The sequence below is a fragment of the Pseudorasbora parva genome, chromosome 8 (genome assembly GCF_024679245.1).
Source record: "Pseudorasbora parva isolate DD20220531a chromosome 8, ASM2467924v1, whole genome shotgun sequence".
Lineage (NCBI taxonomy): Eukaryota > Metazoa > Chordata > Actinopteri > Cypriniformes > Gobionidae > Pseudorasbora > Pseudorasbora parva.
This window is the reverse complement of record NC_090179.1, coordinates 27,124,556-27,143,282: the sequence shown is the minus strand read 5'-3', so window position 1 is coordinate 27,143,282 and position 18,727 is coordinate 27,124,556. Positions and strand designations below refer to the sequence as shown.

Sequence of the window (18,727 nt, the reverse complement as noted above, 5' to 3'; positions counted from 1 at the left end):
ATGTGACAGCTGAAACCCATGTCGTGTATACGTCTATGCGTAGTGGTTCTCGAAGCACTGACTACAGCAGCAGTCCACTCTTTGTGAATCTCCCCCACATTTTTTAACGTTTTTTTTGTTTTGTTCACAATCCTCTCCAGGGTTATCCCTATTGGTTGTACACTTTTTTTATACCACATATTTCCCTTCCCTTCACCTCTCTATTAAGGTGCTTGGACACAGAGCTCTGTGAACAGCCAGTCTCTTTTGCAATGACCTTTTGTGCCCTTGTGTAAGGTGTCAATGGTCGTCTTTTGGACAACTGTAAAATCAGTACTCTTCCCCATAATTGCGTAGCCTACAGAACTGGACTGAGAGACCATTTAAAGGGCTTTGCAGGTGTTTTTAGTTAATTAGCTTATTAGAGTGTGGCACCAGGTGTCTTCAATATTGAACCTTTTCTCAATATTCTAATTTTCTGAGATACTGAATTTGGGATTTTCCTTAGTTGTCAGTTATAATCATCAAAATTAAAAGGAATAAACATTTGAAATATATCAGTCTGTGTGTAATGATTGAATATAATATACAAGTTTCCCTTTTTTAATGGAATTAGTGAAATAAATCAACTTTCTGATGATATTCTAATTATATGACCAGCACCTGCTAGAAGATAAAAACAATTAAACAAAGCCTGCGTCTCAATCAGTTCCCTAGTTCAGTAGTCAGGGCACTGATCAGGACATAAGTCAGTACTGACTCCCCTATCAGTGCCCTGACTACTGAATTAGGGAGCTGATTGAGACGCACCCAAAGAGAGGAGTATAATTAATTAACTAAATCTGCACTGTCAAATACTAAAGTAGTTGTGAATATAGAAATTAACTGTACTAATTCTGAATAAAGAAACATAAAAAGGGTCGCAAAGTAAGCCTAGTGGAGAATGAGGTAATGTACACCCCCTGTATTTAGTATTCCTGTCATGTGACCATTATGTTTTCAAGCCCCTCCCATTTCCCCGTTTTTTTCATGTAAAAGTACATTTTCTTCCTGTCAACTTAATCAACTGTTGTACCAAAGCAAATTGATTCCGGTAGAAAAACTTATATCATACACATTGGTTTGGTTTTGTCAACTTAAAACTAATCCTTGTAACTTGTTAAACTACCATCATGGTACAGGGCCCTGGAGCAAATGGGTTAGGTTAGGGTTATGATTTCTGATTGCCCTTTGCTCTGACCCCCAGATAGCTGGCTCTTCGCATCAAGTGTGCGACCCCCTTAAGAGTTTTCTGACCCCCAGTCTGTGTTCTAATCTAACTGGATCTTGTCATTCGAATGTTAATTACAACATTTTTAATTATATTATGTTGTATTTGATTTTTTTTCAGAGTTGGCCTACTTTAAAGTGTTCAGAAAGTTTTTTTTGGCTAATTGACCAATCCCCATGATTCTGTTACTAGTCGAAAATTAGTCCTGGATTGTATGCACTCTAAAAAATAATTCAGTGGCTTAGTAAATATCACAGTAATAATTAACTTTATTAACTTAATAAAATCTCTCAATATCATTTACTTGATGGTTTTAGTTAAACATACCAAAATAATTGACTAAAAATCCAACAGTTAATTTTGTCTAAAATGTATAGTTATATTGAAGTTATTTTCACTAAAATAATTTAGTATTCAAATAACCAATTATTTATTTTAAATATACTTAATACATTTGTGAAATTTATTTCAAAATATTTGAGAATGGAGAATTAAACCGATCTGTTTCAAGAACCACAAATATTACTTAATTAAAATCAAGATTATTAATATTTAACACACACTGAAGAAATTGAGTAAGTTTACTCGATTAAAACAATGCGCCCCTCCCCCACCCTCTGACGCGCCGACAGCTCGACAGTTGAGTGAGTGCGGATATTTGAATTCTCCTCAGTCACCAGAGCAGTTTCTTCTTCTCAGCGTCGCAGAATTGGGGCATTTCTTCTGTGAAATTCAGGTTTGTATGTTTTGTTTTAATCTATATAATCATTACTGTGCTAAAAGGCATTTTATTTAATTCAAAACAATATACTGGGACAGTGTGAGTCACCTTAAGTTAACGTGTGGCATTGGTCTTTGAAACGGCTGCTGTGTTGCTCAAAACACACAACTTTATTCGTAAAGATAATGAATATAATGAATTTGGATGATGAAATCTTATTGAAACTGGGCACTGTTTGTTTATTGTCAGGTTTGGAGTCTGGCGCCTCGCAGCATCTTTCAGCTACAAATGAAACGCAGGACAGCGGTCTCAAGTTCAAAGTCCACCCGCAGACTGCTAACGTTAGTCCATCTCTGGCTCGAGAAACAGCGCTGATACGGTGGAAATGGGATAACAGACCGGTTGATTACACTTGAATTACTTTTAAATGTTTAATTTTTACTTCTAAAATGTTTGTTACATGAGTTTAAATGTTGTAAAATAACTGCTATTCTTTACATGTCAAAACAGTAATATATGCTGTAACGTTATTGCTGTACTCGTCGACAATAAAGGCCATGTCATGTTTAAGTGTGTTTGTGTGCACTGTGGAGTATTTTACAAAGGTTTAGAGGAAATTAAAGTTATACTATACAAGTTAGTAATACTCATAAATAAAAACAGTTCATATTAGTCATAAATATTGTTTTTTAAAATGCTTTTTACCCAATTTTTTTCTACTCAATTGAATTTGTTAATGCAACAAATGCAGTTACTCAGATCTACTTAATTTTTTTACTTACATTTACTCAGTTCTTATGGTGTCTATAATTGATTTCACTGCTCTAAAATTTACTCAATTTTTTTAGTGTAAAAATGTTTCACCAAAAAAATTGAGTAAATCATAGTATTAGTTTTTAGAGTGTGGTTGCCAAGATAGCTGTCAGGATTCTAACAGTACAACATTGTTATGGTTGATTCAGTGTAGAGTTTACCCAGAGCTGGTTCACATTACCCCCTTGATTTCTCTGGTCTGTCTCAGTTTACCCCTAAGCTGGGGTAAAATGAGACACAAGACGATACATTCTGACAATTTCCATTTAAAAAGGAAACATCCTGAATTAATGGTAATTTAGTACATTTTACTGATGTATAATTGTATTTAATTATAAATAAATTATAGTGTATAATGTTCCTCCCCTACTGATTCTTTTAGGCTGACAGCACCATCTGCTGGAAACAGCTTAACATAAGGATTCTCAAAGTCTGTCTGTCTATCTATCTATCTATCCATCCATCCATCCATCCATCCAGAAATAACTATTCTATGATGGATGCATTCAATCCACTAAAAGGACTGCATATAGGCTATCGCAAAAAGCTCTGATATCCAAGACAAATTACAGTAAAGATAGATATAGATAGATAGATAGATAGATAGATAGATAGATAGATAGATAGATAGATAGATGTTAATAGGACTCAATGGTTCTTCATCAAATCAAAGGTCAAAATATGTTAATTGTTATATTTGTTAATGTATACCTTTATTATATTATAGCCCTCTCAATGCAATGGTTCTTCGTCAAATCAAAGGTCAAAATAAAGGCTTCCAGTGACCCGTGAATTGCCATGTGGTTCTGCGCATGCCCACAACATCGAAGGTAAACAAAGAGGAAAGCGCGTACCCGGCCCGAGCCTCCCCAAACATTAAACGCTGCTATTCTAAAGGCCTTTATGTCCGATCAAAACATGGATGGGATATTTTCATCTCGAGCTAGTATTTATTATGATCAAGGCGGTAGGAAATACATGGAGGACTTGGTCACGATGAAGCAGGAGGATGAGCCGAGTGAGGATGAACTGGACGCCGCCGAACGTGGCGAGATCGCGGCATTAGCAAAAGACCAAAACCACGACGCTTCAATCCAAGACTCCATCCCTGGATCTATCACTGTTACCTATGTTCAAGATGATGAGCCTAGCTCTACTCTTCAGCAGGCGTCGATGCCCTCGTCTTTCTCGTCCAAAAACACCCGTGGTCCCCGGGCTGTGGCTATGTTCGCGGTTTTCGACGGACACGGGGGTCCGGACGCCGCGCGCTTTGCTCGCGACCATTTGTGGAACCACATCAAAAAACAAAGAGGCTTTTGGTCCAAAGACGACGACGAGGTGTGCGCAGCTTTGCGAAAGGGATTCATCTCTTGTCACCATGCTATGTGGAAGAAATTACGTAAGTTATGAAAAACATAGGATATGTTCTCGTTTAACGCTAGTCCCTGTCATTTTATGGACGTGCAATGGAGGGTCAGAGATGATCATTTTGAATGAGGGTTGCAACATCAGATGCATCCCGCCAAAAGAAGTTGCACAACCCCTGCAGGCCACACCGAACAATTAATCCACATCTGAATTTGAGTGACAGCACATCATAATAGTATTATGCTTGCATAAATCACAGCACAACACTTCTGACTCCGCAATATGAGTTGGTTTTCTAGCTGCACGTAGCAATTTCTGCTAATTTAAAGTTTTTGTTTTTTTTACTGAAATAAATGAACATGTAAGAAATCTATTTAAAAAAAAAAATATTCACACCATGACATGAAGACTAGTTTTATCAGTCTTCCAAAAAAAGAAGAAGCTGTACCCCTCATGGGGGCACAGCGCGTAGACACGTGACTAGCGTGTATAAAAAAAACAATGATGTGTTTACTTATTATATACCTATTTATAATATAAGCACACCTAGAAAGTGCAACAAAACCTAACAATATAACAACAACAGTATATGTGTTAAAGCCACAACAAGCAGTGGAGCCAAGTTAATGGGATAGTTTACCCAAAAAGGGAAATTTTGTTACCTATTGACTAACATAGTATTTTTTTTCTTCATACTATCATTGTCACTCGGGCCCTTCAACTGTGTGGTTACCCAAAATATATTCTTTTGTGTTCAGGAGAAGAAAAATTCATACAGGTTTGGAACAACTTGATGGTGAGTAAATGATGACTTTTATTTTTGGGTGACCTATCCCTTTAAAAGCAGAGTTCAGAGTTATTATATGAGCTCAATTCTTTTGACAAGTAAAACCGATTAATATGTCCTTGATTCTGCGTAAAAAGGATAATTCAACAAAATTTTCATCATTTATTTCACCATTCACCCATCATTCCAAACCTGAGTGATTTTCTTACATGGGGCATGAAGAGTTGAAACCGAATGTCTAGCATGGCTGTCTCTGGTTTCCATACACTTTTTCATGCATTAAAAAAAACTGTTTTTTTTCCCCCTTCCCCATCTACAACAGATTTTTTTTGCATCTGTTTTAAACAGAATGATTAAATCATAACTGATATGTTTAGAAATCTAATCTGTTTAATATAATCTGCTTTTTTATAGCGGAATGGCCAAAGACGGTTACAGGACTTCCTAGCACATCAGGCACAACTGCAAGTATCGTCGTAATACGACGCGACCGTATGTTTGTTGCCCACGTTGGGGACTCAGCAGTAGTGTTGGGGGTGCAGGATGACCCCTCTGACGAGTTCATTAGAGCGGTGGAAATTACGCAGGACCACAAACCTGACCTCCCAAAAGAAAGGGAGAGAATAGAGGGGCTTGGTGGCAGGTGATTTGTTCATTCAAACAGTTAGTCAGTAGTCACACCTTCTGCTTCTGATAAAAGATGTGTTGAGGCATGTGTTAGCTACAGAGCTGATGGTCGACTTTCACGTTGTCCTCTTTTTGGGTTCATCTTAACACGTAACCATCATCATCCTTTTGTTTTATGTCCACACTCATCAGGAAAACATAAACTTCAACCCTGTGTGTCTGCAGTGGTCTGACTGGTTTTTGTTTATGCACCCAGAGCTTTAAAAATTGGTTTAAAAGTTGTTTTAGGTAGAGGTGTGGATATTTTTGGTCAGCAGTTTTTTTGTGTATTAAAGTTTAACTATGATGAGACACATAACTGATCATTTTCACATCTTTCCTCTAGTGTCATTAAAAAGTCTGGAGTCAATAGGGTCGTGTGGAAGAGACCCAGACTCACCCACAATGGGCCAGTGAGAAGGAGCACCGTCATCGATCAGATCCCATTTTTGGCTGTGGCTCGAGCTCTTGGTAGGGTTCACAAGATTTTATAACATGAGGTCATCTTTGGAAAAACAGTGACAATGTTGAGAGTGTTTCTTAACAGTCTGACATGTCAGCAGAGATTGGGCATTGCAAATTGCAACATGTCACCATGATAAACTCTGTTCTTTAGCAACAACAAACAGAATGTAGAATTGCAACACTGGTTGACTTGAGGTTTAGCAAGGTTGTCAGGGCTTGAAAATAAGGACTGTAATGGCCTGGGGTCAGCATAAAAAATGTTTGGGACAATTGAAGTTGCCGTCATAACGCACAAATACACACAATTGTATCATCAATATGCCTGTAAATATTTTGAGAAAAAATAATGTCTCACATTAGATTGCTGCATTAGGTTTTAAAGTTACAGGAGATTAATATACCTTCTGCTATATCTGTTCATTATGTTAATCAAACAACAAAAGAACCTGAATAACACTACAGTTTGACCTACCTAGGTTTTATCGACCTTATAATGCAAATCAAAACTTAACTGAATATGTCCAATTGTAACTGATTTTTGTACATAAATGTAATTTTTTATGTTGTACATATCCAGTAATGTAATGTACATGAATATGTCTTCAGGTGATCTGTGGAGTTACGACTTCTACAGCGGAGAGTTTGTAGTGTCACCAGAGCCTGATACTGCTGTTATCAAGCTAGATTTGAAGCAGCACCGTTACATCATTTTAGGCAGTGATGGGTTATGGAACATGGTATCGCCTCAGGAGGCTGTGTCTATTTGTCAGGACAATGACAATGCCAAGGTGAATAATGTGAAATGATACTTCAAGAAAGGTTGTAAATGTCTTCTGGAAACGTTTGCTCACCTTAATGTTTACTCCAACAGGCGAAGAACCAAAAGGATAATGTTTCAAATGCCGTTCTGCTTGTGAACCATGCCTTACTGAGATGGCGTCAACGCATGCTCCGTGCTGATAATACTAGTGCCATTGTTATCAGTTTGGAGCCGTTCGGGACATCCAGTGAGTGCTTGCCACCTTATGAGATTGTGTATAATCTACAGGGACCAAAGTGTGGCTCCGTTCCCGAATCTTGCACTGACTCTTTGCCGACTCAGGTTAGGAACGTTTATGATTTTCTATTTTACAATACAACAGCAGTGTAGATTAAGATTAAAAATAACACCACACTCAAGCTTCACATGTAGTTCTTTCTTTTTTTAGGTTCCTGACACTCAGCACATCCCAGAGACGAAAAATGGCAGCTGTGATACAAGCACGATATTTGAATCATCTCCTGAAAGCCTTACAAACTATGAGGACCTGCCTTGTAATGACTCACTGGAAAATGAGGCCAATTGTGATAGAGTGCCTACAGGCAAACGGGTGCTAGAGGATTCCTCATTGCCTGTGCTGAAGAAACCCCGTCAAAGCTTGTCCCAGTCCCCTCTTAAAGAGTCCTCATGTACATCCTCTCAGACACAGAGCATACAGTCCTCTGCGAGGAGCGATGGGGGAGACAATGGTCAGAAACAGTCTGAAAATGTCCAGACACTGCTTCAGCAACATGGGAAGACTACTGTATGGGTTTGCTGACATTGGTGGTCCTATTACAATCCAATCTGTACATTCAAACTGGGCCTGGGCAGTCAGACTTTCTTCATATAGTTCATATAAGCTACTGAAAGAAACCAAATCCTGAAGCAAGTAACATTGTCAAAAGAAAAATCACTCGCTTCCATTCACAACACTCATATTTTAGTGTATTTTATTATGTTTTACTTACTTGTTAGATTTTAAATTAGTTTTAGGTTTTCCTCAATTGTGTGTCCTCTATTTTGTTATGCTTCAGGTCTATCAGGTCGGCATGATTGGTCAACTAGGGATTTTTGCACTTTAAGTTAAATTTGTGCAGTCTTTGTTGAAAATGGGAAGATTGTGGGGAAAATGACCAAAAAAAAGAAAGAAAAAGTATCTTCTGAGAAGATATTTCCCAGCAGCTTATGTCACCCGTTTCAAAAAAAAATTCATCTACTTGGGATCAATGCTATAGTTTTTTTTTTTTTTGTACATGGTTTTACTGAATAAGGAGAATGGTATATCGTGTGTAGTGTTCACTGATGTCTTAACCCTCTGTCATAAGGTTTAATATTAATATGATATGCAAGCATGAACGTTATGAATTATGCATTATGGATTTTAAACATGCTTATTTTAATGTTACCAAGTATTTCATTAGTGTTGTTTTTTTCCTCTGATGGGAGAAATTGTCATTCTAAACTGAAGGTGCTGCTATGCTAAACAGGTCAATAAAATTATAACATTTTTTACAACAAATCTTTGTTATATAATGAAAACATTGCACATTGTTGTTGATGTGACAAGTGAAAACAAAAAATAGTATTTCAGTTAGCATGATGGAATCCTGGCTTCACAGAGGGTTTATATTACGGCATGATTAAACCGTAGTTTAATTAGACACATTCAATTCGTTTTTATTAACATGCTTTAGAAAGAAAAGAAAAAAACATTACTGTTTTTATGTTTTTTTTTTTGGTTTCAGTTAAAATAGATCAAAAAACATTTTATTCTAGGACTAGCTTAAGCCTTATCTGTGAAACCGGGGTCAATCATTTGAAGTTAAATGCTTTGAAGTTGAGAACATAGACCGTAAAAAAAAGTTGAGAACCGCTACATAGATTTTTCCGAAGAAAGCCGAGGTTGAGCGAAGTATCTCGGCTGCTGATCATCACGCGATACTTCGATGTAAATAAACAGAGCAGCGTGACGTGATGTAACCTTACGGTCTATGGATGTAACATGCATGTTTATCCAGGCAGCTGTGCGCATTTTAAAACGTGGAAATGTTCGTAATATCACGAACCAAATAAACCTTGCTTTATATAACACTGTACCGTGTTGCGAAGGTTAATTTTAACGACGCGTTTGAAGCGTTTAGCGAACAAAAAAAACCTAAACAGGTCTTGCCATCCCCGATTCGTCAGAAATGACTTAATGCCCGCCTTTATCCTAAATCTATTGGCTACTCGTCTATGTTGCTCACCTCTGATTGGCTGAAGCATCTGTTGTTTCCGCTGCATGTCAGCTTTACTGTGGCGTTTTGTGAGGACCTCTGTTGATCCAAATTCAAAACACAAAACCTCGGGTAAGTACAAATGTCTCTTCATTAATATTCACCTGCACATTTCTGTCATGCCTTATATATGTGTTACTTTCAGGAAGCATTATAAATCACTGTCATTGCTCAGTTTATTGTCTTTGAAGCTTAAATATGACAGATAGCGGTACTGGCTAAGCTAACAGACAAACTGGAGATGGTTGATATGATGAAATGTCTTGTACTGACTAAACTCACAGTTTTCATTTCTCTGACACGCTCTTGACCTCTCTTTGGACATCGTCTCACAATAAATGATGTTAAACTTATTGTAAAATGTAACTAAATCAAGAGCTACTCTATTTTTATGGTGGTAAGAAAGGCATTTGCATCCTATAGTTTGTTACTAGTAAATCTTGCTTCAGTTTTTTCTTTTGTTTATCTGTTGTTGTAACTAGTATGTGTTATAGATCATTTACAGGATCAATACTTGAATGTGCCTATGATGCAAATCAAACTGTTCCAGGCACATCCTTGCCTTATTTGTTTTTCATCCATCTGCAGTGATGCAGTTATCCTTTGTAGCCTATTACTTCTGTTGAATAGTAATATAGAGATCTGTTGATAATAGAGATCAGAATGATCAATGATAAGTTGTAGGCATCTCTGCAGGGTTGTTTAGAGTAAAGATTATGTGAAAATCATGACCTTATCTTCTCATACTCTGGTCCAGCAGGATACTGAGTGGTCAGCCATGGCGTCTGACTCCCCGCGCAGACCGAGCCGCTGTGCTGGTGGGGTTGTGGTTCGAGCACAGGCTGCAACGTAAGAGCCTAATACATTTTGTGGATAATATTTCAGTGTTTTTGAATTTGTAAAGCCAGTCAAATGTTCAGTATTGTAAATATTAAGATGTCACAAACAAAAAAGCGGCAAATGCTGATCAAGCTTTTCTGTCTGGTCTCTTCTCTTGTGTGTGTGTGTGTGTGTGTGTGTGTGTGTGTGTGTGTGTGTGTGTGTGTGTGTGTGTGTTTCTTGACATTTGGGTTTACTCTTTTGCAGAGAACAGTCATACATGGAGAGCGTAGTTACATTCTTGCAGGATGTAGTCCCTCAGGTAAATGCTTTGTTTTGGTCTTTTTTTTTGTGTATGAAATCTGGCGATTAACGTTATTTCACGTTATTTCTTGTTGTAATTTAATGTACATGACATGTTGATCTATGGACCATTATATTTTTGTTGTAAAACTGTTTAGAGAATTTATGTAAGTTTAGATATAAAATTGATTGATATTTCTTTCTATCGCCATTGTTAAAATTTCAGGCGTACACTGGGACACCTCCAAATGATGAAAAAGAAAAGATAGTTTGGGTCCGTTTTGAAAAAACAGACATCAATGGTAAGTTCATTTTTATTATTGTTTTAGATATTGTGGAAAAAATAATAGTCATATTAAATTGATGCTTTTGGCATTTTAAAACACATTGAGTCTTAGGACCCAAATATTGTGATTTAATATTTATTTTTAAAGGGGGGGTGAAATGCTGTTTCATGCATACTGAGCTTTTTACACCTTTAAAGACTTGGATTCCCATCCTAAACATAGACAAAGTTTCAAAAACTAATGTTGGACGTTTGATGGAGTATTTCTGTGTTAAAAATACTCCTTCCGGTTTCTCACAAGTTTCGGCGAGTTTTTTTCGAGTATGGGTCTACTTGACGTTAAATAGAGCGGAAGGTCCTTGTATGGGCCATATGGGCTCTTCTCCCGGTAGGGTGCGCGCGCGCGTGACTAGAGGGAGAGAGAGGAAATGCACGCCGTAACAGTCTCTCAGGTGCAGATCCAGTCGTCCGTGAACACTTATGTCGCGCCGCGCTCCACTTTATTCCTATGGGTGACGTCGAACGACTTCAACGCTTCAGCACAGCATTCCGGGAAGGCAGCGCTGCATTTGAACCGATTTGAACGCAGAAATGACGGGAAGCTTCAAGGCATCGCTTCAGTCGCGTCGCAAAGTGGATTTCCACGGTCACTGCTGTCACAGGACTTCACCAAATCATACCAAAGAAGTGTGTTTTTGACAGAGTGGTCCTGCTTTGGAAGATGCCGGTGAGTAAATCAACTTCAAATGTCTCTGCTATTGGCTACCGTCGCATGAGTAAACATCAGTAAACGATACGATCGCGTGCTTCGTCATTCAAATGCGCTAACGGTTACTCCATTGTTGTTCTGTATAACGTTACACTATTCTGACTCTGACGTGCAAAACCGTTTTGCTTGCTACCTCTAAGGTCTAGTCACATACAATAGTCCATAAACCGAATCATGTCCTCATAAACTGCACACAAAGGCCCCTAAATACAGTACATACCACAGAGACGGACATCCTGATGTTGCCGTTTCTCCTGTTCAATTTATTTCAGCCTCAGATTTGATTGTGGATCATTATCTGTATTAGCTGAGATAGATGGGTTTCTCCACGCTTGAGGACGTCACCGCTTTGCGCGCTTGTCATTCTTTAGCTCCGCCCACACGATACGCCTCCAGGCGCTCGTTTTTTTCCGGAAAGACTCGGTACAGCCCATATTTCTTTTATAAATATGATAAAACTAAAGACTTTTCGGAGATATGAAGGATGCAATACTACTCTATAGGTACTCAAGATTGACATGAGATTGACTGAAACTGAGTGTTTCACCCCCCCTTTAAGGTAAGCCACCAAAGTTTGATATTGTGTTTTTACACAGTAGAAGAAACTTAAAAAATGTACATTACCGTTTAAAAAGCTTCAGGATATTAAATGTGTTTACTTCATTGTCACTTTTTTGCTGAATAATAGTATCGATTTCTTTAAAAAAAAAATCTTAGTCATCCCAAACTTTTGAATGGTAGTGTAACAAGCAGTCAGATCCTAAATCCTAAATATAGCTAGTACAGTAGTTCATATTTATCTTGTCATATTGAGCTAACAAAGTTTTTGATTGCACCAATGTTGGGTCAGCCAAACACTGAGTCTGCTCCTCATTCCAACAAACATGTCATGGAGGCAATCAGATGACTGTCAGAAGTTTAGACATCCTTTTATCTCTTAGCGACTACTCTTTACTCTATTAACATCCCCAGCTTTAATCACTGTGCCCTAGCCTAGTGCACTACAGCATAATGATCGAACTACTGACACATCTTGTTCTGCTGTATAAGACTAATATTGACAACCCAGCCATGAGCTTTGCTTTTCGTATTATCAGAGAAATTAACAGTGGCAGTCAGAAAGGTGAGATCGGTAAATTCCGATCATATGCGTCGTGTTTGTTTATTGTGTTGTTTAACACTTATGCTAAGACTTTGTGGTTTACTTGCTGTTTTACTTCTGTTCCATGTCTGTTACAATGACAATGAGTGTTTCTTGCCCTGTGTCCAGATGTGGCCCGCCTACCAGAGTTCCTAGAGATGCACGGCAGCGGCACTGACCCGCCTCTCTGCTTGATGATTGGCTACACTGATGGAATGCAGATTTGGAGCATATCAGTGAGTGCATTGGAATAGTACAGTAAAGGAATTTGAAAAGAGTAGTATGTCCGAATTCACAGTTTTTGAACTGTTGGCCAAAAAGTACCCAGGTGACTTGTTGGTGAGATTCTGAACACATACAGGTCCTTTAAAAAAAATTAGCATATTGTGATAAAGTTCATTATTTTCCATAATGTAATGATAAAAATTAAACTTTCATATATTTTAGATTTCATTGCACACCAACTGAAATATTTCAGGTCTTTTATTGTTTTAATACTGATGATTTTGGCATACAGCTCATGAAAACCCAAAATTCCTATCTCAGAAATTTAGCATATCATGAAAAGGTTCTCTAAACGAGCTATTAACCTAATCATCTGACCTATTAACCTAATGCCGACCCTGTCCAGAAGGCCATCATTGTCAAGCGAGAGGGTAAGACACAGAAAGAAATTTCTGAAAGAATAGGCTGTTCCCAGAGTGCTGTATCAAGGCACCTCAGCGGGAAGTCTGTGGGAAGGAAAAAGTGTGGCAAAAAATGCTGCACAACGAGAAGAAGTGACCGGACCCTGAGGAAGATTGTGGAGAAGGACCGATTCCAGACCTTGGGGGACCTGCGGAAGCAGTGGACTGAGTCTGGAGTAGACACATCCAGAGCCACCGTGCACAGGCCTGTGCAGGAAATGGGCTACAGGTGCCGCATTCCCCAGGTCAAGCCACTTTGGGGCTACAGAGAAGCAGCACTGGACTGTTGCTCAGTGGTCCAAAGTACTTTTTTCGGATGAAAGCAAATTTTGCATGTCATTGGGAAATCAAGGTGCCAGAGTCTGGAGGAAGACTGGGGAGAAGGAAATGCCAAAATGCCTGAAGTCCAGTGTCAAGTACCCACAGTCAGTGATGGTCTGGGGTGCCATTGTCCACTGTGTTTTATCAAGGGCAGGGTCAATGCAGCTAGCTATCAGAAGATTTTGGAGCACTTCATGCTTCCATCTGCTGAAAAGCTTTATGGAGATGAAGATTTGGTTTTTCAGCACGACCTGGCACCTGCTCACAGTGCCAAAACCACTGGTAAATGGTTTACTGACCATGGTATTACTGTGCTCAATTGGCCTGCCAACTCTCCTGACCTGAACCCCATAGAGAATCTGTGGGATATTGTGAAGAGAAAGTTGAGAGACACAAGACCCAACACTCTGGATGAGCTTAAGGCCGCTATTGAAGCATCCTGGGCCTCCATAACACCTCAGCAGTGCCACAGGCTGATCGCCTCCATGCCACGCCGCATTGAAGCAGTCATTTCTGCAAAAGAATTCCCGACCAAGTATTGAGTGCATAACTGAACATAATTATTTGAAGGTTGACTTTTTTTTTGCATTAAAAACACTTTTCTTTTATTGGTTTTTTAGATTTTCTTTTATTGGTTTATTAGATTTTTTCATGAGCTGTATGCCAAAATCATCAGTATTAAAAGAATACAAGATCTGAAATATTTCAGTTGGTGTGCAATCAATGAATCTAAAATATATGAAAGTTAAAATTGTATCATTACATTATGGAAAATAATGAACTTTTATCACATATGCTAATTTGTTAAGAAGGACCTGTACAATGGACGCTTTATTATCCCCTGAGGTTACTAGAGAGTTGTCGTGAATGACAGTGAAGTGATGCAACTGACACTGTCTGTCATACTACGAATGTATTATATTCACATTGCATTCATACTACACACATTCCAACTAAATAAAACATACTTTTTCAAAAGATGTACCTACTCAGAGACACAGCTTATTTTTCTCGAGGCTAGTCTTTCTGCATGGCTGCTATAAGGAGATGTTCATACTGACATTGTTCTGCATTGACAAACCAACCACAAATCATTGATTTTGGTGACAATGATAGTGTAGACTGTGTAAGTTAGCTGACTGCCTATGCCATACTGCCTGGTGTAAACTGTATTATTTGTCCTTCATTTTGGAAGTGAATAGAGAAGTTTAGCATCTTTTATCCAATTTTGTATTCAAATATAATGTCCACTCAAATTTGAGTTTTAAAGGACCCTAAGATTGATTGCCGTTTTTTAGTTTCTGTGTAATGTTATTACTCTTTTTCACCACTTGGTGCCGCCATAGACAAAGGTAAGGCTGTGTCCTAGAAGACTAGAGGTTTTATTATTGAAGTTGGGTTAATTTTGTGAACACACATGATGATATGCTCTGAATCAAATGTAATAATAATAATAATAATAATAATGGTAACTAAAATTATATCACTTCCCTTATAAAATAGTGAAAATGCAGCATTTCGATCTTGGAGGTTTCTCATATGGTAATAGAGATCAAGATGTGTTAAATGTTTTTAAGTCATGAATGCATAATTGGATGCAGTTGAGCAACATCACAGACATGAGCTCACTATTCAGTGCATGACTGAATATTACACTTTTTTTGAAAGTGTTGAAAGCGTCACACTGTCTAGTTTTGAGTTGCCTGCTAAGTGTTTGTGACAGTTGCTGAGATGACACCTTCTGTAATGGTGCTGAAGGGAGGAGCAGGAATGCCACTAGCTGTGGTGCGTTTCTGCATTCCTGTACATTAGCATCTCTGTGGAGCGGAATCTTTGATGGAGGTGTTGCTGGCTTGCAGGAGATAGCAGGGAGATTATGGGGCTAATTGAAGTGGTGTTGGAGGAGTAAAGGGCTGACATGCAGTACATTGGAGGTGTCTGCGCTGCTGTTATTATTAAAGCAGCCCCATTTTTTATTTGTAATATTTAGGTGTTTAAATACTTCTATCCAAGTTCAATGTGTGTTTAACAAGATTCTAATTTTAAATATATATTGGCATCAGTCGATACTAGGTATTTAATTGTTTTGTTTTTTTAATGTATATTTTAGATTTAGATTATCTGTGGCATAATTTAAATTCGATCTTTACAATCACTAAATCATTTAACAATACTGTTAAACATAATCTTTAGAAAATAAGTATCTGTATGCTCTGTCTGAATTTACCTGCATCTTTAATATGATTGATTAGGTTTTAGTGTTTCTTTTGCTTTATTTTGAATTTATTCAGGGAACAAAGTATAAATGATATACATTTTTAAAAGTTATTTGTCATAGTATGAAAAGTAATTATCTGCTTATTAGTATAGGTTCACGTTTTAATGTATAATACAATATTATGCCATTTAGATATTATTGTATTATCCAAGTTGCACTTTTGCTTTAGTATTAGCTTTTGTTTTTAAATATAAGCCCATTTTGTTTGTCTAAGAACTGTTTTTTTTTTAAACTATAAAATGCATTATGTCAGGCACCTGCTCTCTATATATTGAATTGGATACTGGAATATTGGATAAGCTTTATTAGGGTCTCTTATTCTCAGATGAAATATTCCATTGCATTTATTGAAACAAATGATAATTGTGTTGAACATTTTATAGTCTGAAGACCATTCCAAAATACTTTAGTTGTTGCAGTGTATTAGGAAAGAGATCAGAAGTTCATATCTATTATTTCTATCATATGGAGAGCCCTGCAGGCCAGGAGACAGACGTCACCAATCATTCTTGCCTAATGTGGGGTATTGTCCTCTGTCTGCTCTGCTTTCAGATACTCTCCGCTTTCTAAGAATACTAACAGAGCTTCCGTTTCTCTCAGCTCCAGATGCTGTTGATTCACTCTGATTCGCTGAAATCCATCACACAGAGTGGCTGGAGATTAACAAAACTCATTCTACACTGTATCCATGTGAATGAAATTAAAAAACTACAAGAGGGAAAAACAACCAAGAAGCCTCAATTTTGCATATTGCTGTGATAAATAGTAATGTAATAGCTGAGAGATTGGTGATGGATGCCATCACTTAAGCCACGTCAAGCGAGGATGAGCAGTCTGGTAATGCACAATGACAGTCGCATTAATGTAAACCTCACAATCCGCTAAATTCCATTATTCCTCTGCCCCATTTGCCAGCCGGGGGTTTTGTTTTGTGGTGGCCCGCGTGCATTACCTCTCTTGTTTTCTCCCCTTCTGTCTCTCTCGCTCTCACATCAAATGTTACAGTGCTGTAGATGCCATATTAATCTCCCACTTTGGCAGCTCCAAAGTCTGCACCGAGCTCTTTTAATAAAAACATGACTGATCCTGCATTCGAAAAAGCTACTAATTGTGCAAAAGGGCGATCATCTTCTGTGGGCTTATCTGCTTGAGACACATCACATGGATTATGTCCAGTAATGTGATAAAGGACGCTTCTGTAATTTAACGCACCGAGAGAGACGCACATTCAGGGCTTAATTCTTAAAACAAAAAGCTTGAATAAAAGGCTGTAGGATTTGGGGCGGCAATCAAAATATTTCCGCCCTTGCGATGTGATATGCCACTCCCTTTGGTTTCACAGATCTGGATTTCCAGCAGCTTATTACAGTGTCGGTATGAGAATGAAGTGATTAACACTAATAATTTTTTTTGTTTGTATTGCTGATATTACAACCTATCAAATGTAGCTGTTTTAAGTGCTGGATATCAGCCTGGGCCAGTTATGTCCTTGTTGTTTTTTTTGGGAGCATGTTAACGGAGTACAGCTTTAGTTTTGTCGTTTAGTTATTGGCTCACCCACCATCCTTCATGAGAAGTTTGTTTCTGTCAGTTTTCCTTGATTTGTCCTACTCTGTGAACAAATCTCTCTTTGTTTCTCCCCATTGTTCTTTGATTTCTTGCAACCACATTTTTCAGAGTAGCCTAGTCTATAACAGGCATATGGGCCCAGAACGCTAGGGGGCCCCAAATTATGACTGAATTGTTTTGTGTGCACGTGAATATTTTTGCCTGCATAGACAAATACTTTAGCTAGTAATATTGTAGTAAAATAAAATTAAAATCTGTAAATTATAGAGTAAGTAAGTCTGTAGAGTCTGTAAGTAAGATGTGAACATGAGCACACTCTTTCGTCACTTCAAAATACAGCAGATGACGTGTTAACTGCACAAGAAAAAGAAAGAACACGGTGGATGGAAAGAAGCACCTGTCAGGAGTGCGAAAACATAAAGTAGGGATGAAGACGTTAAAAAGGATGGAAGTTTCTCTTACGAATTGGATCCTTTCTAATCAGAATAGGCTAAACATAATGTGATGAGATGATTGTTGATCGCGGATGTGTCAAAAAACATTATTCAAGAAGTCTGTAGTGCAAGCGGTCGTCTGTTTGTGCATGCAAAACTGCAATTAAAAAGCTTAACTTTATTCTACAGAGAAACATTGAATCATTATTATTATTCCCTCATTTGCTGAGTTTTGTGAGGCGACTTGTTTTAGAACGTTTTATATTTCCTTGGCGTCGTGTTATGCAGCCACACAGACAAAATGTATTGTGCTTATTTTTCTCTTTTTATTCAAAATATAACTTGTTTACTATATCATTAAAGGAACACTCCACCGTTTTTAGAAATAGGGCTTATTCAACTTCTTTCTTATATTTAGATATTTGGGCAAATGCTTTTTTAGCTTAGCTTAGCATAATGAATGGAATCCTATGTTTCCAGCTAGCATGTCCTGAGTAAAAGTGATCCAAAAAAAAAAAGAGAAAACCCACCTAATTACTTCTTGTGGCCTGCATATTCACAACGAGTAGAAATAGCAATGCAGATTAAGACTAAGCAATTTCCTAGGCAGATATTGACTTATATTATGGGGAAGCACAGGCGAAGCACTGCTACATGGGCGCAGAGATGTCTATATAATTTTTTTATTTAAATGTATTTATTTTTTACGGTACTTTATTTAAATCTCTGGAACCTTAAATAAACATTATTTGTTTGAAAACACTGAATAGTTGTGATATATAAAAAGTGTGAAAAATATAAGATGCCAGCCAATGTCCAAAAGCATGTTTAAATATCAGTGGCGCATTGAACGTTCCAATCACACTGGTGTGTTCATATGTCAATGGATTCAAATCAATCTTGTTGTTGAGGTGGAGGGGGGATTAACTGAAATTTTTGTTACTTGAAATAATATTAATGTTAACTAATAAATT

At 37.7% G+C, this 18,727-nt stretch overlaps 2 protein-coding genes across 7 annotated transcripts in view; both read left to right on the top strand.

The window, feature by feature from the left end:
• The first annotated feature begins 3,567 nt into the window (after positions 1–3,567).
• ppm1da (protein phosphatase, Mg2+/Mn2+ dependent, 1Da) lies at positions 3,568–8,573 on the top strand. Its single transcript, XM_067450583.1, has 6 exons — positions 3,568–4,182; positions 5,353–5,581; positions 5,951–6,075; positions 6,676–6,857; positions 6,941–7,171; positions 7,278–8,573. Exons 1-6 carry the CDS (start codon positions 3,687–3,689, stop codon positions 7,647–7,649), a joined length of 1,635 nt encoding a protein of 544 aa, XP_067306684.1. The 5' UTR covers positions 3,568–3,686; the 3' UTR covers positions 7,650–8,573.
• A 229-nt stretch (positions 8,574–8,802) lies between these two features.
• The window catches only part of bcas3 (BCAS3 microtubule associated cell migration factor), a 268,620-nt gene continuing 258,695 nt past the window's right edge, over positions 8,803–18,727 (top strand). Inside the window, exons 1-5 of one of the 6 annotated variants that reach the window (XM_067450582.1) lie at positions 8,803–9,219; positions 9,908–9,996; positions 10,234–10,288; positions 10,496–10,571; positions 12,595–12,701. In XM_067450582.1, the coding sequence (XP_067306683.1) occupies positions 9,926–9,996; positions 10,234–10,288; positions 10,496–10,571; positions 12,595–12,701 (309 nt within the window). In that variant the 5' untranslated portion in view covers positions 8,803–9,219; positions 9,908–9,925. Of the gene's footprint in view, positions 9,220–9,904; positions 9,997–10,233; positions 10,289–10,495; positions 10,572–12,594; positions 12,702–18,727 lie in introns of all 6 variants that reach the window. The other 5 variants (XM_067450579.1, XM_067450578.1, XM_067450577.1 and 2 more) reach the window with 5 other exon arrangements.